Raw genomic sequence first — 15,659 nt, forward strand, 5'->3', positions numbered from 1 at the left:
CTTCCACCCCTGCCCAGGAGCTGTGGTATGATCAGACCATGACACGGCCATTACACAGTACACAGCAGGAGGACATGTATAAGATTCTCAGCACAGGGACATTTTATTTTTATTAATACAACCAACTGTGGAACTTGTTTTATTCCCAGATCTATTCATGGTAAACCTCCTTTAATTTACATTTCAATATCAATAGTACACATGAAATTAACTTTTCTAATTTGTCTCAAAGAAATCTGCTTCTCGCTTTGCTCATTCATTTTCAGAAGCACAGAGCTCCTCCGTTCTCCCATTTAAAGAGAATCTTAGCAGCAGATACCATCTCCTTTCTCAGTGATGTAAGCATAGGGCTTCACCAAATTCAGTTTTTACTGAAAAATTTTACTCAAAATTTAGTATTGTGATAATGAAAGATCAGACATGGAGGACAGCAGATTTCTTTGACTTCGATAAGATATATTACAAACTTTCATATTTTCATGAGTATTATTGATTCATGAAATTAGATTAAAATGACAAGTACTCTATAAAGGGTGTTCATGAAATTCGGGCAAGTTATAGAAAATTTCTGATTTCACACACCGTGCCTTAAGGAAAAACAAAAGTCTTTTGTTAAGGTACTGTCACACTAAGCGATATCGCTAGCAATATCGCTATAACTTATGACGTTATAGCGATATTGCTAGCGACATTGCTGTGTCTGATACTTACCTCCGACCCGCTCCCCCGCTGGTTATCGCTGATCGCGCGAGAACGTCCTGGACCGCTTCTCGTCGTCAGCTTCCTGCGACGCTTCCTGTGGAGAGACGAGCAACGAGCGTGGAGCCGGGCGGGAGGACGTCAGGATCGCCTAGTGTGACAGGTAAGTAGCGACCCCCGTCCCCAGCGATGTCGCTGGTGAGATCTGCCTGTGTGGCAGCTCACTAGCGACCACTTAGCGATGTACCAGCAATCCTGACCGCATCATATCGCTGGTCGGGATCGCTGGTACATCGCTAAGTGTGACAGAACCTTAAGTCTTAGTAAGAAAATGTGGCTGAACAGCTGACTAAAATGCAGTTTTCCTAGGTTTAGGTCCTTGAAAATGCCTTTTCTGGCAGTCTCTGGAGGAGTTTGCATATTTTCCCCCCTGTCTGAGGCTACCTTCTTATGAATGGGCAAATGCCATACAGGGGAAAAAAAGCCGGATTACTTACCAGTAATGCTCTTTTAATGAGTCCACGACAGCACCCACTGGAGGTATCGGATCCGCCCATTTGGAACAGGAAACCCTACAGGAAAGATAAAAGGGGCGGTCTGCCTTTCCTCCTCAGTTTTACGTTTCAGAGTACCAGAAGGACTGCCAAGGATTAGGCAATGTTCTCTTATTTTAACATCTTTCTTATCCATTATTTGATTGATATACTTTAACTATTGATATCTTTAGGGGGGGAAGTGAGCGGGTGCTGTCGTGGACTCATTAAAAGAGCATTACCGGTAAGTAATCAGGCTTTTTACTCTTCGCCACGACAGCACCCACTGGAGAGATTCCAGAGACCTTCACCTGGGTGGGACCACCGTGCCAAGGATAGTCCTGCCAAAGCTTAAGTGAGAGGTTGATGAAAGATCGAGTCTATAGTGGTTATAGAAGGTAGAAGGGGATGACCAAACTGCCGCCTTACATATAGTTTCAATCGGAACATCTCCCTTTTCCGCCCAAGAGGTTGCTATTGCCCTGGTGGAATGCGCCCTGATGTTCCCTGGAGGATCTTCGTTTTTTGCGGAGTAGGCTAAACGAATGGCCTCTCTGATCCACCGGGAAATGGTGCTCTTTGTGACTCCATACCCCTTCTTACAGCCCTGAAATGAAACAAATAGGGCCCTACTCTGCCTCCAACTGTTGGACCTCTCAATACATTTTAGGACAGTTCTTTTGACGTCCAGAGTATGGAACTTCTGCTCTTCCGGAGTAGAGGGATTTTTATAGAAGGTTGGGAGGAGTATCTCCTGAGATCTATGGTATTTTGTTGCCACTTTTGGCAGGTAGGCAGGGTCTGGTTTTAATACCAATCTGTCTTGGTATTCTTGGAAAAAAGGTGGATCTATTGACAAGGCCTGGATATCACCCACTCTTCTAGCTGAGGTCAGTGCTACTAAGAGGGCCATTTTAAGTGCTAAGTATTTGAAGGGTATTGTGTCGATCGGCTCAAAGGGGTCTACCGTTAGGGCGTTTAAGACCAGATTTAGATCCCATGTAGGGACGGAGGGTATGTGGATTGGAGCTATTCGTTCACATGCTGTAATGAATCGAGTTATCCACTTGTTGCCTGCTATATTATGGCCATATAGTGCTCCTAATGCCGATATTTGTACTCTTAGCGTATTTACTGCTAAGCCTAAGTCTTTCCCTTTCTGCAGAAATTCCAAGATTGGGATTATCGGAACTTCTGCTGTATAAGGTACTGTATGGAATTGAAGAAATTTTTTCCATATTCTAGTGTAAATTTGGGTTGTGGACTGTTTTCTACTTTGTAGTAGTGTAGTAATTAAAGACTCAGAGAATCCTCTTGTCCTCAGTAACTGCCTCTCAAATTCCACGCCGTCAAGTGCAAGCTGAGCACTTGAGGGTGGAAAAAGGGGCCTTGGGAGAGTAGATTGGGAGTCGAAGGAAGGACCCAAGGATCTGTTATTGACATAATCTGCAGCCACGAAAACCACGGTCTTTTTGGCCAGAACGGTGCTATTAAGATTATCCTTGCTTTGTCGTCTCTGATCTTCCGAATTACTTGAGGTAGGAGGATCAATGGAGGGAACACATACGCCAGGTTGAAATTCCATGGAGCTAGAAAGGCGTCTAGTATGTCTGGGTGATCTGACGGAGATAGGGAGGCAAATGTTTTTATCTGCCTGTTCTCCTTTGTGGCGAAAAGGTCCACCTCGGATTGTCCCCATAAGGCTACAATGTCCCTGAAGACCTTCTGATTGAGGCACCACTCTCCTTGTCGTAGAGTGTGTCGGCTTAGGAAGTCTGCCTTTTGATTGCTCTCGCCTCTGATATGAAGGGCCGAGAGGGACAAAAAATAGTTTTCTGCTAAGTTTAAAATTCTTGCCGCTGAAGACATCAGAGTCTCTGATCGAGTTCCTCCTTGTCTGTTTATATAGGCCACTGTGGTGGTGTTGTCCGATAGGATCCTGACATGCTTCTGTTGGAGCTGCGGAAGGAAGTTGTATAGAGCATAGAACACTGCAGTCAGTTCTTTTAAATTAGATGAGTACTCGCATTCCTCTCTACTCCACCTTCCCTGATGAAACCCATTCTCCATGTGGGCTCCCCAGCCCTGGGGACTGGCATCGGTGGTTACGATACAGGATGGAACTATAACCCATGGAACTCCTGAACATAAATGGTCATCATCTAACCACCACTCTAGGGAAGTCAAGACTTCTTGTGACAGGGTTATTTTGTTCTGTAAATGACCACTATGTCGCTTATCCTCTTGGAGGATCTGGTGTTGTAGCGTACGGACATGGTACTGGGCCCACCGGACTGCAAGAATTTAGTGATCCTAATAGTGACATTGCTCCTCTCAAGGACACACGTGGTCTATCTATAGCTGCTCGTATTTTTTGTTTTGTGAGGGTGATTTTTACCTGAGGTAGTAGACATCTCTGGGTCAAGGAATCTAGTTGAAATCCTAGAAATGTCTGGAGAGATTGTGGATCGAGTCTGGACTTTTGGATATTGATGATCCAGCCAAGGCTCTGAAAAGAGGAGATTGCGTCAGTCACGCGTTCAGTACATTGTTTGACTGAATTCCCAATTATTAGGAAGTCGTCTAAATATGGCACGATCAGTGTGTCCTTTTGGCGAAGGTAGGCCATCTCTTCTGCCATCACCTTGGTAAATATTCTTGGTGCCGTGGAAAGCCCGAAGGGCATGGCCGCGTATTGGAAATGACGAATCCTGCCCTCGACTTCCACTGCGACTCTTAGGTATTTCTGGAATCTATTGTGAATAGGGAGATGATAATAAGCATCTTTTAAATCAATCCCTGCCATTACGCAATTTGGAAAAAGCAGCTTTATAGTGGATCTAATTGATTCCATTTTGAAGTTCTAATTTTTTATAAATGAATTAAGCTTCTTTAAATTAATAATGGTTCTAAACGTACCATCTGGTTTAGAAACCAAAAACAGGGGAGAGTAAAAGCCTCTACCCTGTTGTTCTTCAGGGACGTCAACTAAAACTTTTTTAGCTAGTAGGACTCGAATCTCGTCTTCGAGAGCCTTTTGATGGACTGAGGAATTAAGGCGAGTTATAACAAAGAACTCATAAGGGATCTGAAGGAATTCAATCTTTATTCCTTCCTTGATTATGTTCAAAATCCATGGGCTTAACGTAATTTGTTCCCATTTGGTAAAAAAAAATTTTAATCTACCCCCAACTGGTGGGTCTAAACTCTTAATTTTTATCTCTCCTATATGTTGGCCCTCTGAAGATGGTACCCTTCTGCTTTTCGTCTTTCGTGGCCCATCTATTCGTTCTGTCCGATTGTCTTCTTCTCCCGAATGGCCGTCTCTTAAAGGTTTTCCTATAAAACGGAATGGGAGAATCACTGAAGGCCTTTTTCCTCTCTTTTGCCTTGGCGAGAATTTCGTCTAAGGCTTTCCCGAAGAGGAACTCACCCTCGCATGGGGTTGCACTAATTTTGGATTTTGATTGTGCGTCCCCTTTCCAGCTTTTTATCCACAGCGCGCGTCTGGCGTTATTCACCAGGGCTGCCGACCTCGCTGCCAGTCTTAGGGTGTCCGCTGAAGCGTCTGCCATAAAGGCAGCTGCACCTCTTATCAACGGGATGGCTGCACGCAGTTTCTCCCTTGACACTCTTTGCTCAATCTGCTGGTCTAATTGATCTAGCCATACCAGCATTGATCTAGCAGTACATGTGCTGGCTATTGCGGGTTTGACTACCCCGGTGGTGGAATCCCAGGACCTTTTGAGCGAAGATTCTGCCTTTCGGTCTAATGGGTCTGCTAACAATCCTGCGTCCTCGACCGGGATCGAGGTCTGTTTGGAAGTGGAGGATATGACGGCATCCACCTTTGGTATTTTAGTCCATTTTAATAGGTCCTCATCAGTGAACGGATACTTCCGTTTTGAGGCTGATGGGAGAAAACCCCTCTGGTCGTGTTTTTCCCACTCTCTTTTGATGAGGTCCTTAATTGCCGGTATCACCGGAAATGATCTCCTCTTTTTTTCTGCCAATCCCGCAAACAATGTCCTGCGCGGTTTGGGCTCCCCTTTCCTCTTCACACCCCATAGTATTTCTAACCGCTTTTACTAGGTTATCTATGCTGTCCAGTGGAAAACATGCGCGTCCTTCCATCTCCGAGGATGACGATGAAGACGTGAATGCAGAGCCTGAGTTTAACTCCTGTTCTTCCTCTGACTCTGAACTAACAACGACCTGTTTCTTATGACTGGACTCTGAGGGAGTGCTGGCGCGGTTGATGGCTTGTATTTCCTCCCTAATTATGGCTCGGATATCTTTAGAAGATATCGTCGACCCCTGCCTGGTCTCTTTCATGCATTGTTTGCAGAGTTTTTTGGGGTAGGAGTCAGGGAGAGGCTCTGAACATAATGCGCATTCTTTATGTTTAGTTTTTTCTTTCTTCTTTGACTGAAGTGGGAGGTCAAAGGTAAAGAGAGGGGGGGGGGGGAGGAGGTTAGCTTAATAGGTAGAGTATATACTTTGCACACTCACCCAGTGAAGCTTAATACCGGGTCGGATGGCTGAGACGGTCTGGATCGGGTTTCTGCTGCCTCGCTCCTGCGGGCAGTCTCTGTCCTGGCGCTGCGGTCCCTGGTGGAGTTGCCCCCAGCTGAATCCCCTGCTGGGGTCTGCGACTCTGCGGGGGACGACATGGTTCCATCGTTGCAGCGCTGTTTTATCTTTACTCCTGTCGTGCCCCCGGAAGTCGCCCTGTGTCAGGGCGCATGCGCCACGTCATCGCCATCCTACCCCGGAAGTTCAACCATTACTTCCGGGGTATAGGAGCGTCGGGCGCCGGCCGGCTCCTGCGCCACCGCTACTCACACGCGCGGTTCGCTCGCTCATGGCCTCACCTCCCACGCTGTATACCCACCGATGGGGGGGGGGTTCTGCCTCCGGATGCCGGACCAGCCCGTCCCTGGTAAGACCGGGCGGCCGTCCCCGGACCCGGTCATCACCACTATGCCACCAGACAAGGGGGGAGCCGTCAAACGGAATCTCCCCCGACGCTGCTTCCGGACCGCAGCCCCTGCCGTTCCCGAGGAGACCGCACAGGCGGATGCATGGCCCAGGTAAGATCCTGCAGGATCCTGCTCCATTTGGGACAGGAAACCAAAACTGAGGAGGAAAGGCGGACCGCCCCTTTTATCTTTCCTGTAGGGTTTCCTGTTCCAAATGGGCGGATCCGATACCTCCAGTGGGTGCTGCCGTGGCGAAGAGTAAAAGTAAACACCCTAAAGAAGGACCTCTGATCATTTCACCTTCGACCAAGGTGGCATTATCTTATTAGATGCCCAAAACTTTGGAAGCCAAAATCTCCACATTGGAGAGAACAAAAAAGTAAGAATGACGTTTATCCTGTTGTAGCCAAGCTAACATGCAAAAAGCAGTAAAAAGGTCCCCTTTAAATATACATATTAGTGTGCTACAGTTTGCTACTACTTCCATGTTTTTTTGAAATGCAACATGATAAAGCTTAAAGGGAATCTGTCACCCCTTTTTTGATATATCATATAATATCATTCAATTGTGTGTCACATAAGGATTCTCTTAGTACTTTTGCTTCCCCCTGACCCCGCACCTTTCATGCATAAATACCTTTTTTATATCGGTTCAGATGTATGTAAACTGCCATGGTCCGGTCCGATGGGCGGGGCTTATTCAACTGCTCCCCCCCTATCTTGCTTTACACAAGAAGAAATGCGTAGAGCAAGACGGGGGGGGGGGGGGACCAGGTGAATAAGCCCCACCCAGCAGACCGGACAGCGGCAGCTTACATACATCTGAACCGATATAAACTGGTATTTATGCATGAAAGGTGCGGGGTCAGGGGGAAGCAAAAGTACTAAGAGAATCCTTATGTGACACACAATTGAATGATATCATTATATGATATCTCAAAAAAGGGGTGACAGATTCCCTTTAAATAAATTGATAGAAAATCATGTCACAGGACAATTCAATATGCATGTTAATGATATTAAATAAGATGAAGTTATCCTCTATGAAAACGGAATATAAATCACCCATTAAGGCTACTTTCACACTTGCGTTTTTTGCGCTGCGAGCGCAATGCAAATGCGCATAAAAAACGCATCATGCGTTTTTAATGCGTTTTGTTTTTTTTGCGCATGGTTTTTAAACACTGACGAGCGCATGACCATGCGCACGTCAGCGCTCCCATAGACTTTAATGTGTTTTTGGGTGAATTCTGTGCGCAAGCGGTTTTTTTGAGACAGGTCGGACGCACAGCATGCGCATGCAAACGGGTACAAACGCATGACAATGCACACCCATGTTAAATATAGGGGAAAAAATGCATGTGCATGTTTGCGCAAAAACGCAGCGCAAAAAAACGCAAGTGTGAAACCAGCCTAAGTTTACATAGTTTTCTGTAGAAGTGACTAAGCCACCAAGAGAAAAAAAATGTCACTTTTAAAAAGGCACTGTCAGATCATAAACAAACTTTGAAGAGTAAGTGGTTGGTCTTACATTACGGATTTTCAGATTTTATATCTGGATTTGGGATTGGAAAATCCGCAGCAGAACAAAGGGGTTTTCTGACTTTAGGGTACTCTGATTACAGACCCATGAATCCTCACAGTGAGGATTCTCCGATGCCAGAGCCAGGAGTGGGCAGTGATGTGTCCGCAAATATGCAGTTACGTGCCTACTAAACATGTGGCCTCACTTAAAAAGGGAATTAAGCGAGGCTGGATACGTCTAATTGGAATGTGGCCATCACATACAGACTTGTACTGTGCCATTTTTTTTTTAATGTTGGGAGCATTATATATGGGGCCCATTATATAGGGACTATTCTGTATGGAGCATTACAGTATATGGGGTCCATTATTCTGTATATAGCAGTATATGGGGATCATTCTGTATGGAGCAATGTATGGTGCCCATAATACTGAATGGAGCAATACATGGGGCTCATTATACGGTATAGGGCAGGGGTCTCAAACTCGGCAGAGTAAGTGGGCCGCACATAAAAGAAAAAAATTTAAGTTGGCGGGCCGCATTCCTTTCAAATTTAATACAGTCTCAATTAAAAGCGGTATCTAAGGGGTTAAACGGCCACGATCGGTGCTAATACTGATCATGGCCGTTCAAATAGGTTGTCAGCTGCAATGTACAGCTTACCTCAGCGGATGATAGTGTCGGCTCTGCATGTGAGCCGGCGCTATCATCTTGCTGTACACGCACAGCCACAGTCACCTGCAAAATCCAGCATGGGGGGGGTAGTCACGCCTCCACACTCTGCGCGCTGGCGTGATGTCATTGCACAGCACCAGAGGGATGTCATCACGCAGGGCCACAGCCACTACGGGGTGGCGCACTCCTCCTCTCTTCTAGCGTGAGCAGTGGCTTAGCTACAAAGTTATGGGCCCTGGTGCAAACTTTCAAATGGAACCCTCTCCATGCCAAAATACACACACACACACACACACACACACACACACACACACACACACACCTCTGCTCAGCACACCTCGTACACATGCGGCTCTGCTCCCTACACCTCGTACACACGCGGCTCTGCTCCCTACACCTCATACACATGCGGCTCTGCTCCCTACACCTCATACACACGCGGCTCCACTCCATACACCTCGGTCTTGGTACACACACAGCTCCGCTCCATATACACACAGCTCTGCTACATCCACCCTGTAAACCGCTCCTGACCCCACACAGAAACATACCCAGCCAGCATCATGACAACCAGCACACACAAAGACAGCAGTGTTCTGCATACACTGAGGACCCTGATCATGTGACCCCCGACTCCTCCCCCTCCTGAGACCTCATCACAGGTCCTGTGCACAGAATACAGCCATCGTCACCCTCCTGGATGGCTGCGTGCATTCCCCCTTCTACCTGCCTCAGGGGGGTGAGACATGGTGCACCGCAGGCCACAGATGACTGCCTCAGGGGCAGCATGCGGCCCGCATGTTTGAGACCCCTGGTATAGAGCATTATATGGGTTATTCTGTATGGGGCATTATATGGGGTCCATTCTGTATGGAGCACTATGTGGTGTTCATAATACTGTTTGGAGAACTATAATGTCCAGTCTCTGACCTGTTTTAGAATTTACAAAAGATATCACTCATGTAATGTAAGAAGTAAAATCTTTGGCATTGTACTATACCTAAATTTCTCTGCCATGCATCGTGATTTATGGTATGTGATAAAGGGGCCCATGAAAACCTGGAACCGGCCCTGATCGAGCCTATAGAACTAAAACACGAGTTCAGGGTAGAAACTCCCCTGATTGTTAACAGGAACCTGTCATATTGCATACATGTATGGCAAGTCATTGATAAGGGCTTACTGCAACACAGTTTTCTTTAAACAAGGGTAAAAGTAGGCTTGGGAAACAAAATAAATCTGTACGATGCAGTTTCCTTGTCATTAGATCCAAGAGGGTAAATTTGAAGATGTAAAAACATGACAACCATGTTACACCATACATTTATAGAATTGTACAACTTAGGCACTACTGTAAGCAAATGTGCCATCACTTAGCACCTTCAAGCCCCTCAAGGAAGATTCCCCCCCCCCCCCCCCATTAAACTTACACCTATAATAAAGTTACATATCCCATTTACCAATAAAAAGCATCCAGATATATGAAAAACAAATCACTGACCACAAGAGAAAAATGCCACGTTAAAAGGCATCGTCTGATCACATACAACATTGCAAGACCAAGTGATTGTTCACACATTACAGATATGTTGAAGATTCTGTATCTAGATTCGGGACTGGCAAATCTGCAACAGAAACCAGTAGCAGCAAAATGAATGGGATTTGAAAAAGGTCATCCACACACTGCAAATAATTCCTGTGCTGAAGATGACCTTCACTTGTTAACAGGGTGAAATCTGCACCAAAATTTGCAATAAATTGTAGGTTTTATTTCAGATCCACAACAGAATCTGCTTTTTTCTTTTCTATCTCGTGTAATGACTTGTTGCAATGAAAGCTAAGAGACCAACTCCTGAGACCCCCCCCCCCAGAAAACAGCTGTATTTTGTGTAGGTGGCTGGCCAAGAGTGACGGCTTTAATTTTTAATCACCCGCCCCCCCCCCCCACACACACACACTTTTTTTGGCTTCTTCATCCACACTTCCCAAGAGAATAAAACTAATCGGCATGATGACAGCTCCAATACTGCAATCAGGTCATGACGAACCAGCTTAGGTGCCAAAGCTGCTACTCACCATGGCATCTCCTTAGATTATGGATAAAATCATGGCAGTTTAACCATGGAAAAGAGCTAGTTTTGACCACAACAGTTACACATTGGTTTTAGCTGTATAGTACAGCTGGTACCTGCTGAATTTTAAGTGAGAGCGGGCAAAAGGAGCCATCTTTAAACTACTTAACGACAACCTATAAAAAATATAAATGTCCATGCAGTCCACACTTTGCATTGACATGTTAGAACTTTAAACGCAAAGTAAGCAGCTTGTAGGAAACCAGGCAGATGAAGAGAGCCATACTATTAGTTTAGGGTACAAACTCCTCCCGACAGGTTCCTTTTAACAGTCATATAGCGTACATGTACGACAGTATTTTACTCATCAGCAAACCCCACATATGTTTAATAAGTTTATTATTAAAATTCATTAAAAACTTTACACCTATACCAAAATTGCATATTCCATTTTCTAAACAGAAGGCATTCCACAAAAAAAAAAAAAAAAACCCACAACAACAAGAATCCAAATACTTTTTGTCCCTATAACTCTCTTACCCCCTTACTCCCCCAAGCTCACCCATATGGCACCAGCTCTAGTGGAAAACGGAGTTAGTCAAAAAAGGCACCTTGAAGCAGTGCTACAGAATGATTGAATTCAATGGCGTGAGGATCTGAGGTTGTGGTTATAAAAATCACCTAGGCAGGTTATCAATGTACAACAAAGCCATGTAGATGGCCAACATACAATGTCCTCAGTCCACAAGTTCCCAATCGGAGATCGGTAGTTCCACCCGTATCAGGCGATTCTCACTGTCTCCCAACTTTTGGTTGGCCCACAGCTTTTGGTATCTCCAGCCGATGTAGTGTGCAGTCACAGCCTATGTTACTCCAGATGATGGATATCACGACAGTAGATCATGGATACCCCCTTCAGCCAAAAATCAAGCTCCAAAACTCCATAGATCATCCATCCATCCACCCCAGCTTTGATACTTTCCCAGCAAAGTCCCTCCAACAACTGCCCGATTCAACCCAGGTATCTTTTTCCCCCTCCCTCTTAGACAATTTTCTTTAGCTCACAGAACAAAGCATAATCCGTCACCTGGCACTGTATGTGAGACCCCCTGTGGTGACAGCTCCCTTGGGTCTAGTATCTCCATCCACACAATGGGCCTAGGCTGGTAGAACAATGGATTGATAGGACGATTGCTTTACATTTACAGTAAGGGCCCCGTCACGCATAGCGACTCACCAGCGATCCCGACAACGATATCAACGTGTCAGGATCACTGGTGAGCTGTCAAACAGACAGCTTCACCAGCGATCAGCACAGCGACGCCGAGCGCGCGGCGTTGCTGTGTACGTTAGTTACCAGCGCGCTGATGCAGGGAGCTGGTAACCAACATACATATCGGGTATCCAAGGGACATCCCTGCATCAGCGCGCTGGTAACTAACGTACACATCGGATTTGTAAGGGACGCACGCCCCTTGGATACCCGATGTGTACGTTAGTTACCAGCTGATCGCTGGTCTCCCGCCTGTCACACGCAGCGATGCGTGCTGGCCAGCGGGAGACCAGCGATGGAAGAAATGTCCAGAGGTTTCCAAGAGCGATAACAGCAGGGGGGCCGCCGGTCGCTGATCGCCGTCACACACAGAGATCTCGCTGGTGAGATAGCTGTTGTGTCACAAAACTTGTGACTCAGCAGCGATCTCGCTAGCGAGATCGCTATGTGTGACGGGGCCTTTAGGTCCATATATATTTGGACAGAGAACATTTTTCTAATTTTGGTTCTAGACATTACCACGACAAATTTTATACAAAACAATTCCGGTGCAGTTGAAGTTCAGACTTTCAGCTTTCATTTGAGGGTATCCACATTAAAACTGGATGAAGGGTTTGGGAGTTTCAGCTCCTTAACATGTGCCACCCTGTTTTTAAAAGGGACCAAAAGTAATTGGACAGATTAAATTGTAAATAAAACGTTCATCTCTAGTACTTGGTTGAAAACCCTTTGTTGGCAATGACTGCCTGAAGTTTTGAACTCATAGATATCACGAGACGCTGTGCTTCCTCCTGATGCTCTGCCAGGCCTTCTCTGCGGTGGTTTTCAGTTGCTGTTTGTTTGTGGGCCTTTCTGCCTGAAGTTTAGTCTTTAACAAGTGAAATGCATGCTCAATTGGGTTGAGATCAGGTGACTGACTTGGCCATTCAAGAATATTCCACTTCTTTGCTTTAATAAACTCCTGGGTTGCTTTGGCTTTATGTTTTGGGTCATTGTCCATCTGTAGTATGAAACGACCACCAATCAGTTTGGCTGCATTTGGCTGGATCTGAGCACACAGTATGGCTCTGAATACCTCAGAATTCATTTGGCTGCTTCTGTCCTGTGTCACATCATCAATAAACACTAGTGACCCAGTGCCACTGGCAGCCATGCATGCCCAAGCCATCACACTGCCTCCGCCGTGTTTTACAGATGTGGTATGCTTTGGATAATGAGCTGTACCATGCCTTCGCCATACTTTTCTCTTTCCATCATTCTGGTAGAGGTTGATCTTGGTTTCATCTGTCCAATGAATGTTCTTCCAGAACTGTGCTGGCTTTTTTTAGATGGTTTTTTTTTTAGCAAAGTCCAGTCTAGCCTTTTTATTCTTGATGCTTATGAGTGGCTTGCACCGTGCAGTGAACCCTCTGTATTTACTTTCATGCAGTCTTCTCTTTATGGTAGATTTGGATATTGATACGCCTACCTCCTGGAGAGTGTTGTTCACTTGGTTGGCTGTTGTGAAGGGATTTCTCTTCACCATGGAGATTATTCTGCAATCATCCACCACTGTTGTCTTCCGTGGGAGCCCAGTTCTTTTTGCATTGATGAGTTCACCAGTGCTTTTTCTTTCTTTCTCAGGATGTACCAAACCGTAGATTTTGCCACTCCTAATGTTTTAGCAATTTCTCGGATGGGTTTTCTCTGTTTTTGCAGCTTAAGGATGGCTTGTTTCACTTGCATGGAGAGCTCCTTTGACCGCTTGCTTCCTTCACAGCAAAACCTTCCAAATGCAAGCACCACACCTCAAATCAACTCAAGGCCTTTTATCTGCTTAACTGAGAATGACATAACGAAGGGATTGCCCACACCTGTCCATGAAATAGCCTTGGAGTCAATTGTCCAATTACTTTTGGTCCCTTTAAAAACAGGGTGGCACATGTTAAGGAGCTGAAACTCCTAAACCCTTCATCCAATTTTAATGAAAGCTGAAAGTCTGAACTTCAACTGCATCTGAACTGTTTTGTTTAAAATTCATTGTGGTAATGTCTAGAACCAAAATTAGAAAAATGTTGTCTGTCCAAATATATATGGACCTAGCTGTACCTTTAGCAATCTACTGTCTGGCCTCAGGTATACATCAGATCTAGCCTGCTCGTCTTCCTCTGCTTACTGCCACTGAATGGAACACTGATTCCTGAGGATGAACCGACGAGCAAGTAAAACACAGCAAGAAAATGTATAATAAAACTATCATCGACATAACCGGTGTTCCGCGCAGAAAAAAGTCTGTCTCATAGAGCTGTGGACTCCGCTCTACGTCCATTTGTCCTATAATTTTTAGTAAGCGGCCATATCCTCACAATGGAATGGAAGGACGTTTAAGAGAACCAGTCACCCATTTTTAGGTGTTATTGAAATATTGCAAGCACTGGCAGGTATTTTGCCTTTTCATAATTTCAGCCAGACTCCTAAGAAGGGGAAACCTCTGAGAAAAGTAAACTCTCTTCTGACTGCACTCACTACAATGCTATTCCTGATGAGTCTGTACCCTATTACCATCATCTAATTACAGATCGTGTAGGTGCAGCTGGTAAGAGTCTGCAGAGAGCACAGAGGAGGCCACATTCTGAGGCCTGAAACTGGGTGCAGAAGCCTGAATAGCTGGATCAGCAGGTTGGATGTGGTGCATAAGACATAGTGTCAAGTGTCTTTCATTGCAGGTCGCATGAACAACTTGTGATTCAGAGGCGTGTGGCCTATATATTAAAAAGGGAATGCATCATCTGTAATTTTTAATACAGTACATAAACTTTGTTTAACCCATTCACAACATTAGACGTATATATACACAGTGGTTTGCAAAAGTATTCCCCCCATTGGCTTACCTATTTTGTTACATTATAACCTGTGTTTAAATAATTTTGTATTCCGACGTGTGATGCATCAGAACTAGTGATGAGCGAGTGTGCTCGAATAAGGTGTTATCCAAGCATGCTTGGAGTGCTAACCAGGTGGCTTCAGTGTGTTTGAATAATATGTTTGAGTCCCTGCACCTTGACATCTTGTGGCTGTTAGCCAACTGTAACACATGCAGGGATTGCCTAACATGCATGCAGTTAAAATTACAGGTTGTGAGGTAGCAAAACTTGAATTATGGGGGATATATACTTTTGCAAGCCACTGTACGTCATGGAAGGGAAGGACTTCCCAACCAATGAAGTATATATACGTCATGCTGTTCCATGCGGCTATCATGACTAAACGTATTGTGATCGCATGAAGGTGCCTGCTGACAACAAGGCACTGGGACTCGACGCCATGGCATGCGGTGCTGCCCATCCCTCCTCCCGCAACTACGATTACTGCGATTGGCTTTTTAGCGTTTCAGGCAATTTCATTAGACAGAAATGAAGTCCAGATATGATCTGTGCTCAAACAGGAAACTGCAGACTCGGCTGCCCCAGCACTGATCGGCATCATCGTCTGATCGCACCAATCAGTGTGAAAAGATGCAGAATGTCCTCACAGTGACAGTCCTGCACTTCCTCATTCCAGCTTGGAGATGTTGCAGGGCGGTCACTGATATTCTGCTGCCAGATCTGCTGGGACTCGTGGTGTCAAACCAATTTTCCAATTTATTGTAGACTAGCTGAAGAGCCCGGTGTTGCCTGGGCACAGTAACCAACTGTGGTTAGTTATAACAAATTATAATGATTATATTGCACATAAAAACATTTCACATCATATATTCAACACTACAGATTTGCAACACAAATTAACTAAACAATTATCCAAGTATTGATAGTATTTTATTTTCAACTCATTCAAGACCCTTTTAATAAACAACATGTGTATCTGTGTATCTAACCCTATCCTGTGTGATAATGTCTGCTGAGCTGTGTATCAAATCCTATC

General features: G+C 45.2%; 2 protein-coding genes across 5 annotated transcripts in view; both read right to left on the minus strand.

Annotated features, from left to right (window-relative positions):
- The window catches only part of KDM4C (lysine demethylase 4C), a 565,453-nt gene that overhangs the window by 488,119 nt on the left and 61,675 nt on the right, over window positions 1-15,659 (minus strand). The window lies entirely within an intron of this gene.
- LOC141086285 (uncharacterized) lies at window positions 1,406-6,230 on the minus strand. Its single transcript, XM_073572229.1, has 2 exons — window positions 3,631-6,230; window positions 1,406-3,191 (listed from the first exon to the last, which is right to left on the minus strand). The coding sequence occupies exons 1-2, from the start codon at window positions 4,084-4,086 to the stop codon at window positions 2,553-2,555; spliced, it is 1,095 nt and encodes a 364-aa protein (XP_073428330.1). The 5' UTR covers window positions 4,087-6,230; the 3' UTR covers window positions 1,406-2,552.

Source organism: Dendrobates tinctorius, unplaced genomic scaffold (genome assembly GCF_039654945.1).
Source record: "Dendrobates tinctorius isolate UK_male_01 unplaced genomic scaffold, ASM3965494v1 ptg000031l, whole genome shotgun sequence".
Classification (NCBI taxonomy): Eukaryota; Metazoa; Chordata; class Amphibia; order Anura; family Dendrobatidae; genus Dendrobates; species Dendrobates tinctorius.